Consider the following 18435-nt stretch of genomic DNA (forward strand, 5'->3'; position numbering starts at 1 on the left):
CGGCAGTCCATATGCTCTTTCAATTTTGCGAAGCCTTGGGCCACCACCTGATTCTTTGGGGGCCGGGAATTCCTGGAGGGGACTGAGAAGATTCGAGAGGGGAAACTCCCAGAAAAGAATTGCCAGTTTGCCTTCTTCCCGTCTTTGCTCCTCCCCTCCGCTCCCCATAGGAACTACGAGATAAGTCAGGGATTCAAGCCTGGGAAAGAGAGGGTTGTTCACACACACACCCAAGGGAGGGGCCTTCAGGGAACCATAGAACTTGGTCTGTATCCTCTTGGTCAGTCCCCCTCTGGGGGACACAGAGACCAGTATCTGACTCATACATCAAATATCTAACTTTGAGAACAGCCAAGATGCCCTGCAACAATGCAAAGAGGAAAAAGCATCTCCTACAACAGAGACAAGAGAAGATGAGGTCCTTACTAAAGGATGAGATCAGCGTACAAAGGCCCTTCCAAGTCGAGCACCTGGCCACAGGGCTGACCTCAGCGGACGGGTCGAACCACGGGCGGGCAGGCTGCCGAAATACTGAGCAGCAGGCCGAGGGAACACCTCCAAAGGGCGTCAACCCTGGACATGCCCTGCAGCACCGGCCAAACAAGCAGCCCCTTCCGCCCTCTGGCCGCGCTGAGAACGCGGCGCCCCAGGCCCCGCCCCTGCACCGCGCCCCAAGCCCCGCCCCAGGCCCCTGCCGTCACTTCCGCTTTGGGGAAGCGGAGGGCTTGGCGCTTGTGGGAGCGCCGCGTGGGTCTTTTTAGCCTGCGAGCTGGTGACATGGCGGCCTTCACTGGCCCGGCCAAGCCGCTCCTGTCCCTGAACCCGCAGGAGGATACCAAGTTTAAGAAGGAGGTGGCACAGGTTCGCCGGCGCGCAAGCAAGGTGAGCGGCCAGCGCGGCCCGGGCCGCGAGGGGAGGCGAGGGACGAGGTCTGATGGTCCTGCCCGGCGCGCCTCGGCCTCCCCACGCCTGTGCTTCGTCTGGGGTCACCCCGGGCGGGCCCGGACCTCATGAGGTAGGAGGCCGAGGTTTCCCCGGGAGGACCGAGAAAAGACGCGGTTGGGCCCTGGGCCTTAGGGTCCTCCGGGGGGTAAGGGGTGGGTTTGGGCGAGGGGTACACGAGGAGAGGAGAGCCAGCCGCTGGGTCGGCCGTCGTCCCGCTCGCGGATCAGCCTCACCCCGGAGCCGTCCTGCTTCCGCTTTGCCCCCGAACTGGGGAGGTTCGTTTGCCCGGTTAGTGGTTTTGGAATTCTTAAAAGACAGTATTTGCCAAGCTCCGTTTGCTGCCTAGGAGTTGGCACTCCGGGCTGGGAGTGGAAGGCTGAGAAGACCGCCTATTGCTTGATGGTTGTCCTCTTGGGGAGATAGACATTACACAGCCAATTTTTTTTTTAACCTTTATTTTTATTGAGGTATAGTTGATTTACAGTGTTGTGTTAATTTCTGCTGTACAGCGAAGTGATTCAGTTATATGTATATGTGTATGTGTGTATATACATATATATATTTATTCTTTTCCATATTTTTTCCACTATGGTTTATCACAGGATATTGAATGCAGTTCCCTGTGCTATACAGGAGGACCTTGTTGTTTATCCATTCTCTATATATAGTTTGCATCTGCTAACCCCACCCTCCCAATGCATCCCTCCCCCACCCTTGGCAACCATTAGTCTGTTCTCTGTGTCTATAAACAGCTAATTCTTTAGTGTGTTATGGTAAGTGGAAATACAGAGTAGGTTCTTGACCTCTTGTCTTAGACTGAGAGCAAGGAGTTTCACAAGTTTTGTTGCATTGTGACTTCTTATTACAAAGAAAATATTTGCCTGGTCTTTGTGTCTTCAGCAACAGGAGAAACAAAAACTTACTCCTGGAGTAATCTATGTGGGCCACTTACCTCCGTCGCTTTATGAAACCCAGATCCGAGCATATTTCTCCCAGTTTGGCACTGTTACAAGATTCAGACTGTCCAGGAGTACCAAGGTAGGATTTTTGTATTGAATTAGATTGTTTTATTTTCCAAAAGTGTATCATCCTTGACAATTTATGGAGCATGTTTGCATGTTATCACTTATTACTCTTCATTCCAGAAAGGGGTTGGATAAGGTCTAGAACCTGAAGCAGCCATGAGAGCAAAATCAATATTCCTGTAAATGTTTGCTTTGCTTTTTAAGAAAAAAAAGGTAATTGCTTCAAGTTCTCAAACTAAATTGACAATCCCAGTAAATGAGTCTTGTTTGTCTTGTGACTGCTAAGCCAGGGGTATGTGAACTTCAGTTTGAGGAGCAGGTTCATACATCGTGTATCAGCCTCTGATATGTAGCATCACTGTGACAGCAAAGGTTTGTATGGTGGGTAGTTGGGTAAGGACACTGGAGCCAGACTACCTAGGTATGAGGCCTGTCTCTACATGTTAGTGGTTGTGTGACTAGGGACAAATTCTATAACCTTTCCATGCTTCTGTCTTCTGATTTTCATATTTGTAAGATACGACCTCCTAGGAGTTATCTAATCGAAGATAAATATGGTAATAAGTGTAAGATTCTTAGAACGCCTGACACACAAAGTACTATATAAACGTTATCGTTGCATCATACCTACGTCCTAATAAAGAAAGGTTTATGTGGTTTGTTTCATTAATAGGGGAGTGGCCCACTTTATTTTCTTCCCACACATACACTTTATTGGTTGTAACCATAGAGTTCTTGTTATTGGAATCTCTTTTTTTCTCAGTACGGTTTTTCCACATTTTCCCACTTGAGTTACAGCAAATCAGAGTTAACTATTTGTTGTCACTGCTCTGTTCCTTTGCTTGAGTATACTACAGTTTATTTATCCACTCTCCTGTTGAAACCTAGGTTTTTTCCAGTCTTGTAGGTAAAGCTGCTAGGAACATTCTTGGTGCGGGTGTAGGCAACTTTCTCTAGAATGTATTTTTCAGACCTTCAATCCACAATAAGAAATCCACAAGGCAACACACATGTACATAAACATAAATGAAAAACAAGTCCCAGGAGATGATACTTAACCTTTCTGTTCAATTTTGTAACAATACTTTTCTGACCTACTAAATTCATTTTGTTGCCCTCTAAAAGGTCAGACTCTGAGTTTGAAAAATAGAGCTTTACAGCCTATCCTCAGGATGACTGAGTGCAGAATGAGTTTCTCCATATTGAGTATAGCTGTTCCCCAGCTTTGTATTCTGAAAATGTTCGGGTCTACAGGGAAGTAGAAAGAATGGTGTAATGAACGTCCCTCCCCTGGATTCACCCGTTATTAATATCCTGACACATTAGCTTCAACTCTTCCCGTATCTATAAAAAGGTACACACCTCTTTGTTTTGTTGAACCTTTTGAAGCAAGTGGCAGTTGTAATGCTTTAATACTAAATGTATAATCATCAGTTTAAGAATGAGGACATTCTGCCATGTAATCCCAGTGTAAAAATCTCATTTACTGTCCATTTGTCACATACCCCCGTGGTCCCTGCCCACCCTGGGATCCAGTTAGGGTTCGTGCATTGCACGTGCTTGCTTAGCTGTTCATCCTGTCTCGAACGGTCTCTTTACTCCTGTTTTGCTTGTTTGGTTTTTCTTGACATAGGCTTTTTTGGAGAGTTTAGGCCAGTTGTCTTGGAAAGCGTGCTCCTTGCTGAGATGCACTGGAATGCATCATTTCCAGCTTTGTTGCATAGTAATAAAGCTACCGCCTCCCCACACACCCTGGTTTTGACTATTTGCTTGGTATTGCCAGCATTCTGGGATTACTAGGTCGAGGTGTTGGCTTTTAAGTTTTTGGTTTTTTGGACACCTGACATGTATTTTCACATCAGGTTTCAAAAGATTTATTAGTTCACAGTGTGGTACATTGAGCTAGATTTCACAGTGTTTTACACTCCACCATCCTTCCCCTCCTGAGTTGGGATTGTAAAAGGACTGTCAGATTTTTAAAGTTTTACCAGAATCGTCCTGTTGCAGATAACTGAACTGAGACTCTGGGTTGTAGCCGTGTCTGAGTTGTTAGTCGCTGGCGCAGGTGGTGCTGGGAGTGAGCCTCCTGGCCTCCAACTCTGTTGAGCCACACACCCTTTAAATGGTTCCTCATTTCCAGGATCACATGACCAGTTCTGAGCCATATCTGAGAATATGTTGTTTAATGCAAGATTGTAAAGTACTTCTAGTCGTTGTCACTAAGAACTGGATCTGTAGTGGGGAAAAGTTCTTTTTCTACTGCCCTCCTAAGGTCCCTGGCTGGCACCCTGTAAATTGGACTGCAAAAAGGGATTAATAAGACCAAAACAAACACCTAAAATGTATGCTTACACGTGGGACTGCTCGGAGAGGAATAACTCAAAGGGTTGGTTAGAACTTGGGCCTATACAGCATCTTGGCAAAGGAGCAAAACATTTTTGGAGGAGCGACAAGACGAAGGAAAAGTGCTTTGAGTTTGTAGGGCTGCAAATTGTGGGAAGGCAAATATACGGGAGGCTAATGATGGATGAGGTCTACTTCGTGAAGTTTTTTGTGTAGAGTCCTCTAACTTCTGTCTTTCTGGTAGAGGGAGGAAGACACCTTTGTAAATTCATGTCCTGTTTTCAGGTAAATAAGGGGAGGACAGAGAGTTTTTCTTGTATCTATTTCTCAATTCCTTCATCTCAAAATAATCCTATGCCAAAGGAGCGGATGTTGGGCAGGCATACCCTGCCACCCTGCAGTAACATGTTTTGAGTACTTGACAGACATCTTGTGGAGCGCTTACGGATTATTTCATATTTTCCTAGCAACCCTGTGAGAGTGGTTATAGAAGGAAAAACTGAGGCTTGAACCTTCCTTACCCGATTAAGTGTCAGAGCCAGGGTCCAAACCTGGGCATTCAGACTCTAGAACTCTTGTTACCGAGCTCAGTGAGAAAAATCCACTGTATGTTGCAGTGTGGAGGCCAAGAACTCCGGATGTCCATGTCAGAGGATGTCCTTTGCCCCCAGCCGTGGAGAAGCCCAGTCACTAGTAAACATGACAGTGAATCAGTATTTTATTGATTAACTTTAGAGACACTGAGGAGTTCATTTCTTTTCAGTTTTTCCATATAAAATGGGAATTATATCACCTGCATTCTTTGTGAAGTATTATACCATCTCCTGGGTAGTATTAATAAATACATGGATGACGTGACCACCACCCATGAGATCAATAACGAGTAAAGGGCTGGGGGGCCTCCCACATTTCCTTTATGCTGGGCTGTTGCTATTGGATGAATTCCAGCTACAGTAATGTATTCATCAGACGTAATCAAAGTCCCAGGAATGCCTCAAAATCAGTGGCAAGTTCAGACTATTCTGAACTTTTCTTTCCCCATAACAGTCCCCGGACTATGTGATTTGAAGTTGGAATCAAAGGTGTCTTAATGTTATTCATTGAGGGGCTAATGTACATTATTTAAACTAATGACATTTTAGGAGTTTGATGGCACATCAGAATTTAATTGTTCTGCTTTCTGTGGTGGGTTTTCCATTGCAGACTGGAAATAGCAAAGGCTATGGCTTTGTGGAGTTTGAATCTGAAGATGTTGCCAAAATAGCTGCTGAAACGATGAACAACTACCTTTTTGGCGAAAGACTCTTGAAGTGTGAGTACCCGTCTTACCTGTGGGGCTGCGGGGACGCCTCCCGCTGACGGGAGGGAAGGACGGGTTGCTTAGCTGCTTGGATTCCCCCCCACACCGGGGTGATTCTCTTAAGCAGTGGTGCAAGGGTTTAAGAGCATTTTCCAGACAGGGTCTAATGGGAACTTCTAAATCTTCCAGAGTGAGAGCTGCTTTAGGCTGAGATGGGGTTGGTTAGGTTCCTTGAGTAAATAGGAAGAGCTTCCTAGCGGGATGTGGAAGGGCTCCCTGAGAAGGAGTCACTGAAGTTGAAACCTGAGAATTACATAACAGTGAGCCAGGTGAAGGGGTGGGAGTGAGGATTTGCTGAGGAGACAGCAGCTGCAGAGCCAAACTGACTCACCATATTCACCTGCAAGGAGAATCACAAGAGGTGCAGGAGGAGAATGAGAGGAAGGGAGGTCAGGTTACTGGAGGCCTTGTAAAGCGGGAGACCAGAGTGTACCCCGAGGACAGCAGGACCCACTGATGGTTCTAGACCGGACGACCTTTAGCGTGAGGAGTCACGTTTCAGTTGGCCCGCATGGCAGTGGCTGCAGCACCTCCACGAGAGAAGCCATCGGGAGTGGCGGGATGGCCGCTGATTAGAAGTTCACCCTGCAGGTGTAGGGCCGCCAGTGACTAGCCTCCCAGAGCAGTGCCCTCCGGAGGCGGGGCCGAGCTTCCGGCCACCCTGTGCTCGGGCTGGAGGGCGCCCATCCCAGTGCCCAAGTAGCACCCCTCTACTTCGGCTCCTGTTGCTAAGAGAGTCCCAGTAACTCCTGAGGTCCTGCGTTCGTTCACACATTAAAAACGCGGCTCTTGGGCTTCCCTGGTGGCACAGTGGTTGAGAGTCCACCTGCTGATGCAGGGGACACGGGTTCGTGACCCGGTCCGGGAAGATCCCACATGCCGCGGAGCGGCTGGGCCCGTGAGCCATGGCCACTGAGCCTGCGCGTCCGGAGCCTGTGCTCCGCAACAGGAGAGGCCACAGCAGTGAGAGGCCCGCGTACCGCAAAAAAACACAAAAAAACAAAAACGCGGCTCTTGCCAGGATGAAATGGGCTGAGTGGGTAACCACGTGTATCAGATCAGTGCTGTGCTGTATCTGACTTTTGAAAGATGGCACAAAGGGCTCTGAACTCGGATACGAGTGAGATTAGCCACATCATCACCAGTTGTTTGTTTCTTTTTTAATTTTTTGGCTGCACCGCTTAGCATGTGGATCTTGGTTCCCCGACCAGGGATCAAACCTGCGCCCCGTGCAGTGGAAGCATGGAGTCTTAACCGCTGGACTGCCAGGGAATTCCCCAACCCCCCCCCCGCTTTGTTTTTCTTTTAATGGAAGCATTTTATCTTGGAGGTGATCCCAGGAAAATACCTGTAAGGAGTGGCGACATGGGGCAGGGGGTGGAAGTCGATAATAAGTTAGTGAAAAGGGTATGTTAGCAAGCAGGTTACCACTTAGGCAGCTGGGCTCCGTCCTGCTGGTAACACTGGGAGACAGAATTATCCCACCTGACAAGGGAACTGGGATGTTTGTGTACCAACTCCCCATTCATCACTGGTGGAGGGTGGATTCCACGGGGTTTGGCTTGCCTTGCATGTGGGCCCAGTGTGCGTCCGTGAGCAGAGAGATGCAGATAAGCACAGAGCTGCCTTAGTCCTGGGCGGGTGCCCAGAGGATCAGCGCTTCTGCTACTGTGGGTCACACAGTCTAAAAGTAGGGATCCTTTTAGCTTCAGGAACCCTGAGACTTGATACCATCCACACTCTCCTCTGTGCTACTTGTCTTTGTTCACTCACGAACCTCTAGTCCTGGAATTGCTCTTGGCACACGCACAGTGAGTGTTTGATAAATAGTTGTGGGCTGTATGACTTTCCCTTGGGCACCTGCTTTATCTTTCAGGCTTCTCCGCTAAATGGGGGACGTGTCATTTTGATTGTGCAGTGAGGAATGACACGGGAAATTCTACAGTTAATATGAAAATCCTTTCCCTCCCACGTGGTTGAAAACCTTTTTTATTATTATTATAGGTCATTTTATACCACCTGAAAAAGTACATGAAAAACTTTTTAGGGAGTGGCATATGCCATTTAAAAGGCCATCATATCCAGCAGTGAAACGGTATAATCAGAATCGGACACTTCTTCAAAAGCTACGGATGGAAGAGCGATTTAAAAAGAAGGAAAAATCACTCAGGAAGAGATTGGCTAAGAAGGGAATTGATTATGACTTCCCTTCACTGGTAGGTATTGCTTTGTATAAAGTATCTAACCCAGTACTTTGATCCCATGCTAGATTTTGACTAAATTTTTTCATAGCGATCGTATTATCTCCATTATACAGAAAAGGAAACTCCTGAAAGGGATTAGCTGATTTGCAACATTTACCTGATTTAGTAATTTTAGATTATTGAAGTTAAACCCTATTTGACCCAACACCATAATGCTTGTAGATTGCTAGTAAAGGTGTCATTGCCGGAATTAAATGTTTGGTTTATTATATGTTATCAGTAAATATCAAGACTGTAAATTGACCATCCTTTTTATGCCATTCTAGTTAAAATTTTGTTTCATGGTCTTCTAAGTTGGAAATACTCCCAAAGTGTATGTCAGAATTAACCAGTCAGCATGAATTCTGTGGATTAAATGAGTGGGAGTTGAAATACAGGAAGACTCCTTACATGCATGGGTTAACAGATTTTCATCCAGTTCTTCATTGCTTGCTGAACAAGGAGACCTTGCTGAATCTCTCCTCCCTCTTTCATAGTAAGGAGAGTTCTACATCTATAATTAAGAAACAAGAATGCAGGTCATTAGGGTATGGATAGCATAGGTAAAGATCTTATTTTTTTTCTTGACTATATCTTGAGATTGTTTTGGCTCTTCCATAGACCCTGTCGGCTTATTTCCAAAAAGTTAATTAGTTGGTAAGAGATGGTATCTATTACCAAGTTTATTAGGTCTTTTAACCTTATCCAGAAACTGGAAGACCAAGTTGCTATCCTTGGGCCCAGTTCCTGGCTGGTTTTTTTTTCCTTTCTGTTGTTGTTGCTTTTTTTTTCCTTTTTTTCTTTTCTTTCTCATTGACGTATAGTTGATTTACAATATTATATTAGTTTCAGGTGTAAAACAGCGATTTAATATTTTTATCGGTTATACTCCATTTAAAGTATAAAACATTGGCTGTATTTTCCTGTGCTGTAATATATCCTTGTGGCTTTTTTATTTTATTAATTTATGTATTTGTTTTTATTTTTGGCTGCGTTGGGTCTTTGTGGCTGCACGCAGGCTTTGTCTAGTTGCAGTGAGTGGGCTTCTCATTGCGGTGGCTTCTCTTGTTGCGGAGCACGGGCTCCAGGCGTGCAGTCTTCAATAGTTGTGGCTCACGGTCTCAGTAGTTGCGGCTCATGGGCTCTAGAGCACAGGCTCAGTAGTTGTGGCACATGGGCTTAGTTGCTCCGCGGCACGTGGGATCTTCCCGGACCAGGCCTCAAATCTGTTTCCCCTGCATTGGCAGGTGGATTCTTAACCACTGTGCCACCAGGGAAGTCCCATTTTATACATAGTAGTTTGTATCTCTTAATCCCCTACCCCTTTCTTGCCCCTCCCACCTTCCCTATCCCCACCGGTAACCACTGGTTTGTTCTCTATATCTGTCTGTTTCTGTTTTGTTATATCTGTTTATTTGTTTTATTTTTTAGATTCCACATGTAAGTGAAAACATACAGTATTTGTCTTTGTCTTGTTTCACTTAGCACAATGCCCTCCATTCCATCAAATGGCAAAATTTCTTTCTTTTTTATGGCTGAGTAGTATTCCATTGTATATATGTACCACATCTTCTTTATCCATTCATCTGTCGATGGACACTTAAGTTGCTTCCATATTTTGGCTGTAATAAATAGTGCTGCAGTGAACATTGAGGTGCATGTATCTTTTCGAATTAGTGTTTTCATTTTCTTTGAAGGTATGCACAAGAGTAGGGTTTTTGGATCATACGGTAATTCTATTTTTAGTTTTTTAAGGAACCTCCATACTGTTCTCCATAGTGGCTGCACCAATTTACATTCCCACCGACAGTGTACAAGGATTTCCCTTTCTCCACATCCTCTCCAGCATTTGTTATTTGTGGTCTTCTTTTTTTTTTCTGTTCACGCTATGCGGCATATGGGATCTGAGTTCCCCGACCAGGGATTGACCCATGACCCCTGCATTGGGAGCGCAGATTCTTAACCACTGGACAGCCAGGAAAGTCCCTGTTTGTGGTCTTTTTTATGATGGCCATTCTGACCGGTGTGAGGTGATACCTCACTGTGCCTGGTGGTTAATTCTTTGCCCAAATCCCAAACACAGCCTGTATTGATACATGTTAAAACAACACTATGTCACAGTTTGGGCCTTGGTACTCTTGGGATCCATTCAGGAGCTGGAGAACTGATTTTCCTGTGCCCTGTCTGTTACCTTGTAGGAAGCAGGCTGCTGCGTTCACTGTCCTGGACTTAAGCAGGACAGACCTCCTCTAGGGCCTGCCTTTTCACGTTCGTCCTGGCTCCCCACTTCCTGATGCAGGATTCTCTGGCCAGCTCCAGGTTCTAGGCCTTCACTTCAGCCTCTGCAACTTCTGCCTGCTCCTCAGTTAGGCCCCTTTTGTAGTTGTGCCCTTTGCTTAAGATCATTCACTGTATTTGTGGATTTTGCTTTTTAAATTGAAATGCTCCGGGGACTTCCATGATGGTCCAGTGGTAAAGAATCTGCTTTCAATGCAGAGGACTCCGGTTTGATCCCTGGTCGAGGAACTAAGATCCAACATGCCGCAGGGCAACTAATCCTGCACGCCTCAATTAGAGAGCCCGTGTTCCGCAAGCTACAGAGCCCACGCGCTCTGGAGCCTGCATGCCACAACTAGAGAGAGAGAACCTGCACACCACGACTAGAGAGAAGCCTGCACGCCTCAGTGAAAGATCCCGCATGCCGCGATGAAGATCCTGCATGCTGCAGCTAAGACCCAATGCAACCATAAATAAATAAAAACAAATAAATAAATAAAATATTTTTTAAAATAAAAAAAATAAAGTCTGCCCTGATCCGCATATAAATTGGTACCCCCATATAAACAAACAAATAAATAAATTGAAATGCTCTGTCATATAGAATTTATTCGTAATATGTATAAGGATCTAGTGGTAAGTTTTAAAATGTACATACGTGACACTGCTAGTTTACAACTTCTTTATGTTTACTTATGTTAAGGTCTTACATAAAAATGAGGAAAATGCTTCAAACACTGGTCCTCGAAATTCCAGAAAGCACCAGGTAAAACTTTAATTTATCATATTAACTACCAGATATTAGAGAAAGATAAATGGGGAAATATATTCAAGACTACTATAGCTGATAAATATGCAGATTGATGAAGTCTCTTAAATTTATTTAAGGCTTTACGTAAGAAGAAGAAAAAAGCGGCTTTGGTCACTTCTAACACTCCTGAGAAAACTGTGGATAGCCAGGTAAGATGGTCTTCAGAATTTTGGGAATCAGAAACTACAATTTAAAAGAGGAAAAGCAGTTGCTGCTACTGTCACTTTGCTAAAATTTCATTTAATCTTGGGACTTTTTGGTAAATCCTTACTGATGATTTAGCAGGCATAGTAGAGTCTTCCATCTAATACTCTGTCATGGAACATACCATATATCCATTAATTGTGAATTTTCATAGTAAGTGTGATAAGCACCTAAGCTCTTGATTATGTGCAGCTGTATCACCAAAAGATGGAAACAGGCCTAAAATAATATGCGTAACTTTTAATAAGAGAGGGGAGGTGATGGGGGGGGTCATTCCTAACATCTTCCCACATTCATGTATTATAATCTTTAACTTGTTGAACCCAGGACCCCACGCCGGTTTGTACACCAACATTTTTGGAGAAACGAAAATCTGAAGTGGCTAAAATGAATGACGATGATAAAGATAATGAGATAGTTTTCAAACAGCCCATATCTGGTGTAAAAGAAGAAACAAAAGACACTCAGACGCCTACAAGTTCAAGGAAAAAAAGACGAAAAAAAAGCACCCAGTAATTCTGAATGTATTGTGTATGGTGGTTGTTATGAAAAAGGTGATTTTATTATGGAGGCTGATTCTTTGTATTTAACTAGATAAGGTGGAATGCAATCAGTAACAAGATGGTTGGAGAAAAAACTGTCAATTCAAGTCAACAGGGAGAGCAGTCAGTGATTTTGGCTTCCCCACCCTCGCAGAAATGCAGGGGTGAGCACCAGCTCATAGCAGCCCGGCTCACGCTGCCTGTGCCCTGTCTCTACGGCTCTCTTCAGCTTTCATAGCTGCCTTTAGTTGCTCTGCCTGGGTAGCTTAAGTACTAGACTGTAGCCTTTGTCATTACCATCAAATAAAGAAAATAAAATCTTTACTAAGTGACCATGTAAGTGGTTCTCTGCTAGACCCATCAGATGGCTGAAACTGGACATTAAATTGTATGAAGGGTGAGAAGGCAGCGTCACTATTAATAGGGATTCATTTATATATATGTGATCATTTTTACCAATGTTAAGTTAGTTTGGGGTGGGCTAGCATGGATTAATTAACAACTACATCCTGTATCAGTATCATCAATCTGGAATTAGACTTTAAGATTCAAGCAGTGACCGCCAGGTAAACTTTTTCTATATTTTTTTTGTATGCAAGGGGGACTTGGCTGTCTTGAAGTAAAATTGTTGGTTTTCGCCTTTTCAACTATCTTTAAGTTTCTGATGCTCTTGAAATATGCTTTTGTATCAGCTAATTCAGGTTCATTAAAAACATTCATTGCCACCAAACATTTTTTTTCATCTAATACTTGTTATATACTTTTATAAGATACTGGGCTGGGTGAGTTGGGTTTAAGTATATACAAAGGGCATGTTCTACCTCTGGGATAGTCCCTGACGCAAAGAGTATGCTCGCCCTGTGTTCACTGAGCTGTGTGAGTATCAGAACTGCCTCCCTCTTTGAACAGTGTCTGAACTTGTCGATCTGGAAGTCCGTCTGGTGTCCCCTTCTGGGAAGGCAGCAGGTAAGCTCATCAGTGCAGCCTGTCGGGTTTTGAATAGTTCCTGGTTCCCGACCTACAACCCGGCCACCCCAGTGCGGCGTGGTACCACCTGTCATCACTTGACGCGTGCTGTGCCCTGGAGCTGGGAGACAGTGATTCCATCTTGAGCATATATCGCGGCAAGGGATATTTCCTACAAGAAACAGAGTTGAAGTTAAAGAATGTTTTCCTGGGGACTAGGTTAGGATCTTCAGAAGAAGTAGCGTGGGTTTGATTTTCAAATTTTGTGGGGAGAAAATCATGAATCAAGCGGAAACCCCATGGGCCAATAAAATACGAAACTTTGCAGTATGTGGGGTATATAAGGTGAAGAGGATACAATTCAAAACTACATTCAGAATGACCACAAGTATGTAAAATGGTATTCTTCTTTAAATAGGAAGTTAAACATCAAAGTTCTAATTTGGAAACAAGCATCTGTTGCTTTTATATATAATCATTACAAAAAACTGTAGAGGAAAAAGGCATTATTCCACAGACAAGATTCAGCTGGAGCCAGACATTTCACATGCTGTGTCATATTTGCCCTGAGACGGGGCAGCAAGTGAATAAATGCTTGACATGGTGTGAAAAGAGGTTTTCTCCTTTTGCTAGCATTATTTGGAATACATTGTGGCCATATCCAAGGCAACTGATTGCTATGACTGGAAATTGTCACCCTGGCTGACCATATGCTAATATGAACCCCAGTCTCGGTGTGATACAACAAAGGCTGTGGCTCAAAGACTGATACAAGGTAGGCGAGATAGGGCAGCTGTCCCCATGCAGTGGCTGTGATGCCGATGGCTGCATCTCCTTAGCCCACAAGTGTGATACATGTATATACATAATTTTGCACTTTCTGTAGGCGGAAATAATCATGTGGCTTAAACCTAACTATGCCGTAGGTCATCCTGTGGACCACAAGGCGATTGACTATACTGGGTCGAAGCCCGACCTGCAGAGTTTTGTTTTACATTTTTAAATGGTTGAAAAAAATCTAGAAGTAAATGTTACAGAGTTCCCTGGTGGCCTAGTGGTTAGGATTCCGGGCTTTCACTGCTGTGACCCCAGGTTCAATCCTTGGTCTGGGAACCGAGATCCCACAAGCCCCCAGCCAAAAAAAAAAAAAAGTAAATTTCATAGCATGTGGGAATTCTATGAAATGTGAATTTCAGTGTTCATGGATCAAGATTTATTGGGTCACAGCCACATTTATGGACCTACTGCCTGTGTATGGCTGCGTTTGTGCTAGAAGAGTTTTGTTGTGATAGAGGCCGTGAGTGGTCCCTCAGTGCTTAGTACTCCTGCTGGCTGCACTACAAATTGCAGTGCCGTGGTTTTAGCTTGACACACTTTGCCACATGTATCGTGGTACCATGAATTTTGTGTATTTTTAACCATTGCATACCCATCATGTCAAAACAAGAAGAGAAGGTGGACTTCTAGTATCATACTTAAGCTTGCGGTGGAGTGTGGGTTATTTTATTAAATTAGATTGACAAAGCATCGTGTCTGTTTTGCAGTGACCCTCCAGCTGTGCTTAAAAAATACAATATATGTTGACACTACCCAGCCAAGTACCCATCACAGTATTCCCAACTCAAGAAAGCAACAGCTAGAAGAAATAGAATTTTTTAAATGGAGTATCTCAGCACACAATTTCTCGATCCCCCCAAAAAATGAGAATGAGACTGTAAAGTTTCCAAGTGGCTTATTTGATAGGCAAGCAAGGAAAGCCTTTTACCAATGACAAGGTAATTGTGTCAGATTGCAGCAGCTGAAGAAATGGGTCCAGATAAACGTTTAAAGACTCGGCCTTTTAGCAAGAACAGTTGCTTGAATAGAGGAAGCAATATGAGTCCGTTTAAAAACAAGGCAAATGATATCAAATGTTTCTCCTTGGCTCTTGATGAGTTAAAAGATGTTCCCAATACTGCTCAACTGAATATTATTCAAAAAGTCATTATTCAAAAAGTCCTCGCCAAGTTTGACGGGCAAGCGTGACCAACTCAGCCTGGTTTGCCCAGAACCTTTCTGGGTGTAACCCTGGACGTCCCACGTTGTGAGAACCCCCTCAGTCCAGGGCTCACATGGAGAGTTTACCACTCTAGAAATGACTGAAGCATTAGCCTCTCTGGGTAGTCTGTGTGGAACAACTATAAGCAAAAATATTTTCACAGTTGAGGAAAAAATCAGTACAACCTGGAGTGGAATCTTCCACCATGTGCCACAACCAGTGGTGGTATAAAAATATGTGTGAAACAGAAAAAGGCTTAGTTAGACAGTTTGTGAAAGCAAAGTGTTTAAAGCCTGTTGTATTATTGTGTTATTCACCAGCAAGTACTTAGAAAATATGTATGTGAACATAAGATGCTAATTTTACTGTACGTTAATTTTTAAAACTATATAAATTTCTAAAGAAATTTAGAAAGAAATTTCTAAAGAAAAATATGTGAGTCTATCCTGTTGCTGAACCAATAGTGTCACTGGTGTACTTCATTTGTTATGGCCTTAGCCATCATCAGTCGATTCCGTGAGTTTTTTGATAGAAATAGAGGCTAAAGTCCTGACTTGACCTCACACACAGCAGTCTGATGGCTTAGCTGTGGTAAAGTTTTACTGAGACTCTCTGACTTCACCACCAAGATTGGAAATTCCAGAATGAAGAGAACCAATCCCTACCGTCATGGAACGCTGAATGGCTTTGGAAATTAACTTTTGCTGGAGACTTGTTGTTTCTTAATGAATTTAAGTCAGTGAGTTCAACTAAGAATTAAAAGTCAAAGCACCATGTATATTCAAAACTTATTGGTGCTAAAGTCACTTTGATCACAACTAACACTTAAACACAAGAAATGTCCTGCTGCTTTATATACTTGCTGTGCTGTCAAAAGTTAAAATGAAGTGAGATCTCCATACACACACAAATTTGCAGCAGATATAGTTTCCAACCTCAAATTACAGTTCCAGCAGTGTTTTTCAGACCTCAATACAAGTGCAAAGGAAATCTATTCCAAAATCCTAACTGGATTAAATTCTGTGGGATGGATGGCCTGCAGCTATCTTTCAGCTGAAGGTGACTACCTGCAATGTAATGAATGACGTGCTAAAGGGCGCATGTCAACACAAAGCGGAGAGAATTGTACAAATGGCTTCAAAGTGAGGAATATACTCAAAATCAAATATTTGGGGATTGATCTCAGTACTTGACAGTACCTATCGGTGTAAAAAATCATTTCAGAAGATGAAATACATAAAATATGATTACAGATCAACATTAAAAGACGAACATTTGCAGATGACTTTGATCATAGGAAACAGTAACTTGACACCTTCTGTGAAAACTAATTCAAAATGTATCAAATGACTTCCCTGGTGGTGCAGCGGTTAAGAATCCGCCTGCCAATGTAGGAGGACGTGGGTTCGAGCCCTGGTCCGGGAAGATCCCACATGCCACGGAGCAGCTAAGCCCGTGCACCACAGCTGCTGAGCCCGCGTGCCTAGAGCTCATGCTCTGCAACAAGAGAAGCCACTGCAATGAAAAGCCCGCGGGATTTTAATTATTTTTTTTAATGTATCAAAGACCTAAGTGTAAAACATAAACTAAAAAACTGAATCACTTTGCTGTACATCTGAAACTAACAAAATATTGTAAAACAACTATACTCCAATTTAAAAAACAGATAAGCTATGGCTGGGTGAAAATATCTGCGAAGGACTTTTTTCCAGAATAGAAACAAAACAAGCAGCCCAAATTGTCTTATGGAACCCAATTTCTGCCTTCTGACCATAAAATGGAAAGTAATACAGACTGTTTTCTTTTTTTTGCCTTACCATGCGGCTTTCAGGATCTTAGTTCCCCCACCAGGAATTGAACCTGGGCCACTGCAGTGGAAGAGCGGAGTCCTAACCACTGGACCACCAGGGAATTCCCCAGACTATTTTCTTCTTCTTCTTTTTTTTAATATTTAAAAAAAGTTATTATTTATTTTGGCTGTGCTGGGTCTTAGTTGCGGCACACGGGATCTTCCTTGCGGCATGTGGACTTCTTAGTTGCGGCATGCAGGATTTATTTCCCCAACCAGGGATCGAACCTGCGCCCCCTGCATTGGGAGCACGGAGTCGTACCCACTGGACCACAAGGCCCCCCCCCAGACTATTTTCAATACTTGTATTCTCATTAAGGACTCAGGCATGATATATGAGATAATAAGGAACAGTTATTAAATACTCGCATGTGTCAAATACTGCTGTAAGCATTTTCAGCATATTAGCTAATTTAATCAGGACAACCTGTGAAATAGATACATCTGAATCCTGAGGAGACTGAAGCCCAGAGAGCTTAAAGATGGTGAGCCAGTTCAGCTTACTCAAGCCATTACTCATGCCCTCCAAAAGGACGGGCATGCAAGCTAGATTGTTAGTAACGTTGGGAAAAAGAGGAGACGCAAAAGCCTTGCGCTGACAAGACCTGGTGACTTATTGAAGTGGAGGCAGAAATGGGGCACTGGGGCAGGCTGGGGAGGAGGAGGCCAACGAGATGCATGCATTCTTAGGAGCTTGGCTTCGAAATAACTGACAGCAACAGGACGCTAGGTGGCAGTAGATCCCAGGCACTTCAAATCCACAATCTACTCCATTCACTTGAGGAGCCTGGGGGCTTCCCGGGTCGCGCAGAGGTTAAGACAAGAATCCGCCTGCCAATTCAGGGGACACGGGTTCGAGCCGTGGTCCGGGAAGATCCCACATGCCTCGGAGCAACTAAGCCCGTGTGCCACAACTACTGAACCTGCGCTCTAGAGCCCACGAGTCACAACTACGGAGCCTGAGCGCCACAACTACTGAAGCCCACGCGCCTAGAGCCTGTGTTCCACAAGAGAAGCCACCGCAACGAGAAGCCTGTGCACCACAATGAAGAGCAGCCCCCGCTTGCCGCAACTAGAGAAAGCCTCCACGCAGCAACGAAGACCCAACGCAGCCAAAAATAAACTAATTTTTTAAAAAAAGGAGCCTGGCAAAATGCAAAATTATTAAAGGGATTAACCCTCATGGTAACTTTAAAAAAAAAAAAAGACCTCCCTGTGCAAACTGTTATATACAGAATGGGTTAACAAGAAGGCCCGGACTTACTGAATAGCACAGGGAACTCTACACAATACTCTGTAATGGCCTATATGGGGAAAGAATCTAAAAAAGAGTGGATATACGTATACGTATAACTGATTCACTTTGCTGTACAGCAGAAACTAACACAACATTGTATATCAACAATACTCCAATAAAAATTTTTAAAAAAAGAAAACAAGGTCCTACTGTATAGCACAGGGAACTATATCCAATATCCTGTAATAAAACATAACGGGAAAGAATATTAAAAAAAGAATATATGTATAACTGACTTTGCTGTACAGCAGAAATTAACACAACGTTGTAAATCAACTATACTTCAATTAAAAAAAAAAATCTCAGGACTTCCCTGGTGGCGCAGTGGTTAAAACTCCATACTCCCAATGCAGGGGACCCGGGGTTCCATCCCTGGTCCGGGAACTAGATCCCACATGCATGCCGCGACTAAGAGTCTGCATGCCACAACTAAGGAGGCGGCACAACCAAATAAATAAATAAAATAAATATTAAAAGAAAAAACCTCCCTGGGAAGCATCATTTTACACACACACACACACACACAGCACCAATT

At 43.8% G+C, this 18435-nt stretch overlaps 1 protein-coding gene and 1 non-coding gene across 2 annotated transcripts; one reads left to right on the forward strand and one right to left on the reverse strand.

Annotated features, from left to right (window-relative positions):
* The first annotated feature begins 698 nt into the window (after nucleotides 1–698).
* NIFK (nucleolar protein interacting with the FHA domain of MKI67) lies at nucleotides 699–12480 on the forward strand. Its single transcript, XM_027082573.1, has 7 exons — nucleotides 699–882; nucleotides 1846–1983; nucleotides 5517–5625; nucleotides 7678–7889; nucleotides 10897–10959; nucleotides 11082–11153; nucleotides 11536–12480. The coding sequence occupies exons 1-7, from the start codon at nucleotides 778–780 to the stop codon at nucleotides 11722–11724; spliced, it is 888 nt and encodes a 295-aa protein (XP_026938374.1). The 5' UTR covers nucleotides 699–777; the 3' UTR covers nucleotides 11725–12480.
* Nucleotides 12481–16593: 4113 nt separating this feature from the next.
* Nucleotides 16594–16665, reverse strand: TRNAG-UCC (transfer RNA glycine (anticodon UCC)). Its single transcript has one exon. It is a non-coding gene; the product is annotated as a tRNA-Gly (tRNA).
* Between the last annotated feature and the right edge of the window lie 1770 nt (nucleotides 16666–18435).

This window comes from Aethalodelphis obliquidens, unplaced genomic scaffold (assembly GCF_003676395.1).
Source record: "Aethalodelphis obliquidens isolate GAN/ISIS:26980383/991018 unplaced genomic scaffold, ASM367639v1 scaffold47, whole genome shotgun sequence".
NCBI lineage: Eukaryota > Metazoa > Chordata > Mammalia > Artiodactyla > Delphinidae > Aethalodelphis > Aethalodelphis obliquidens.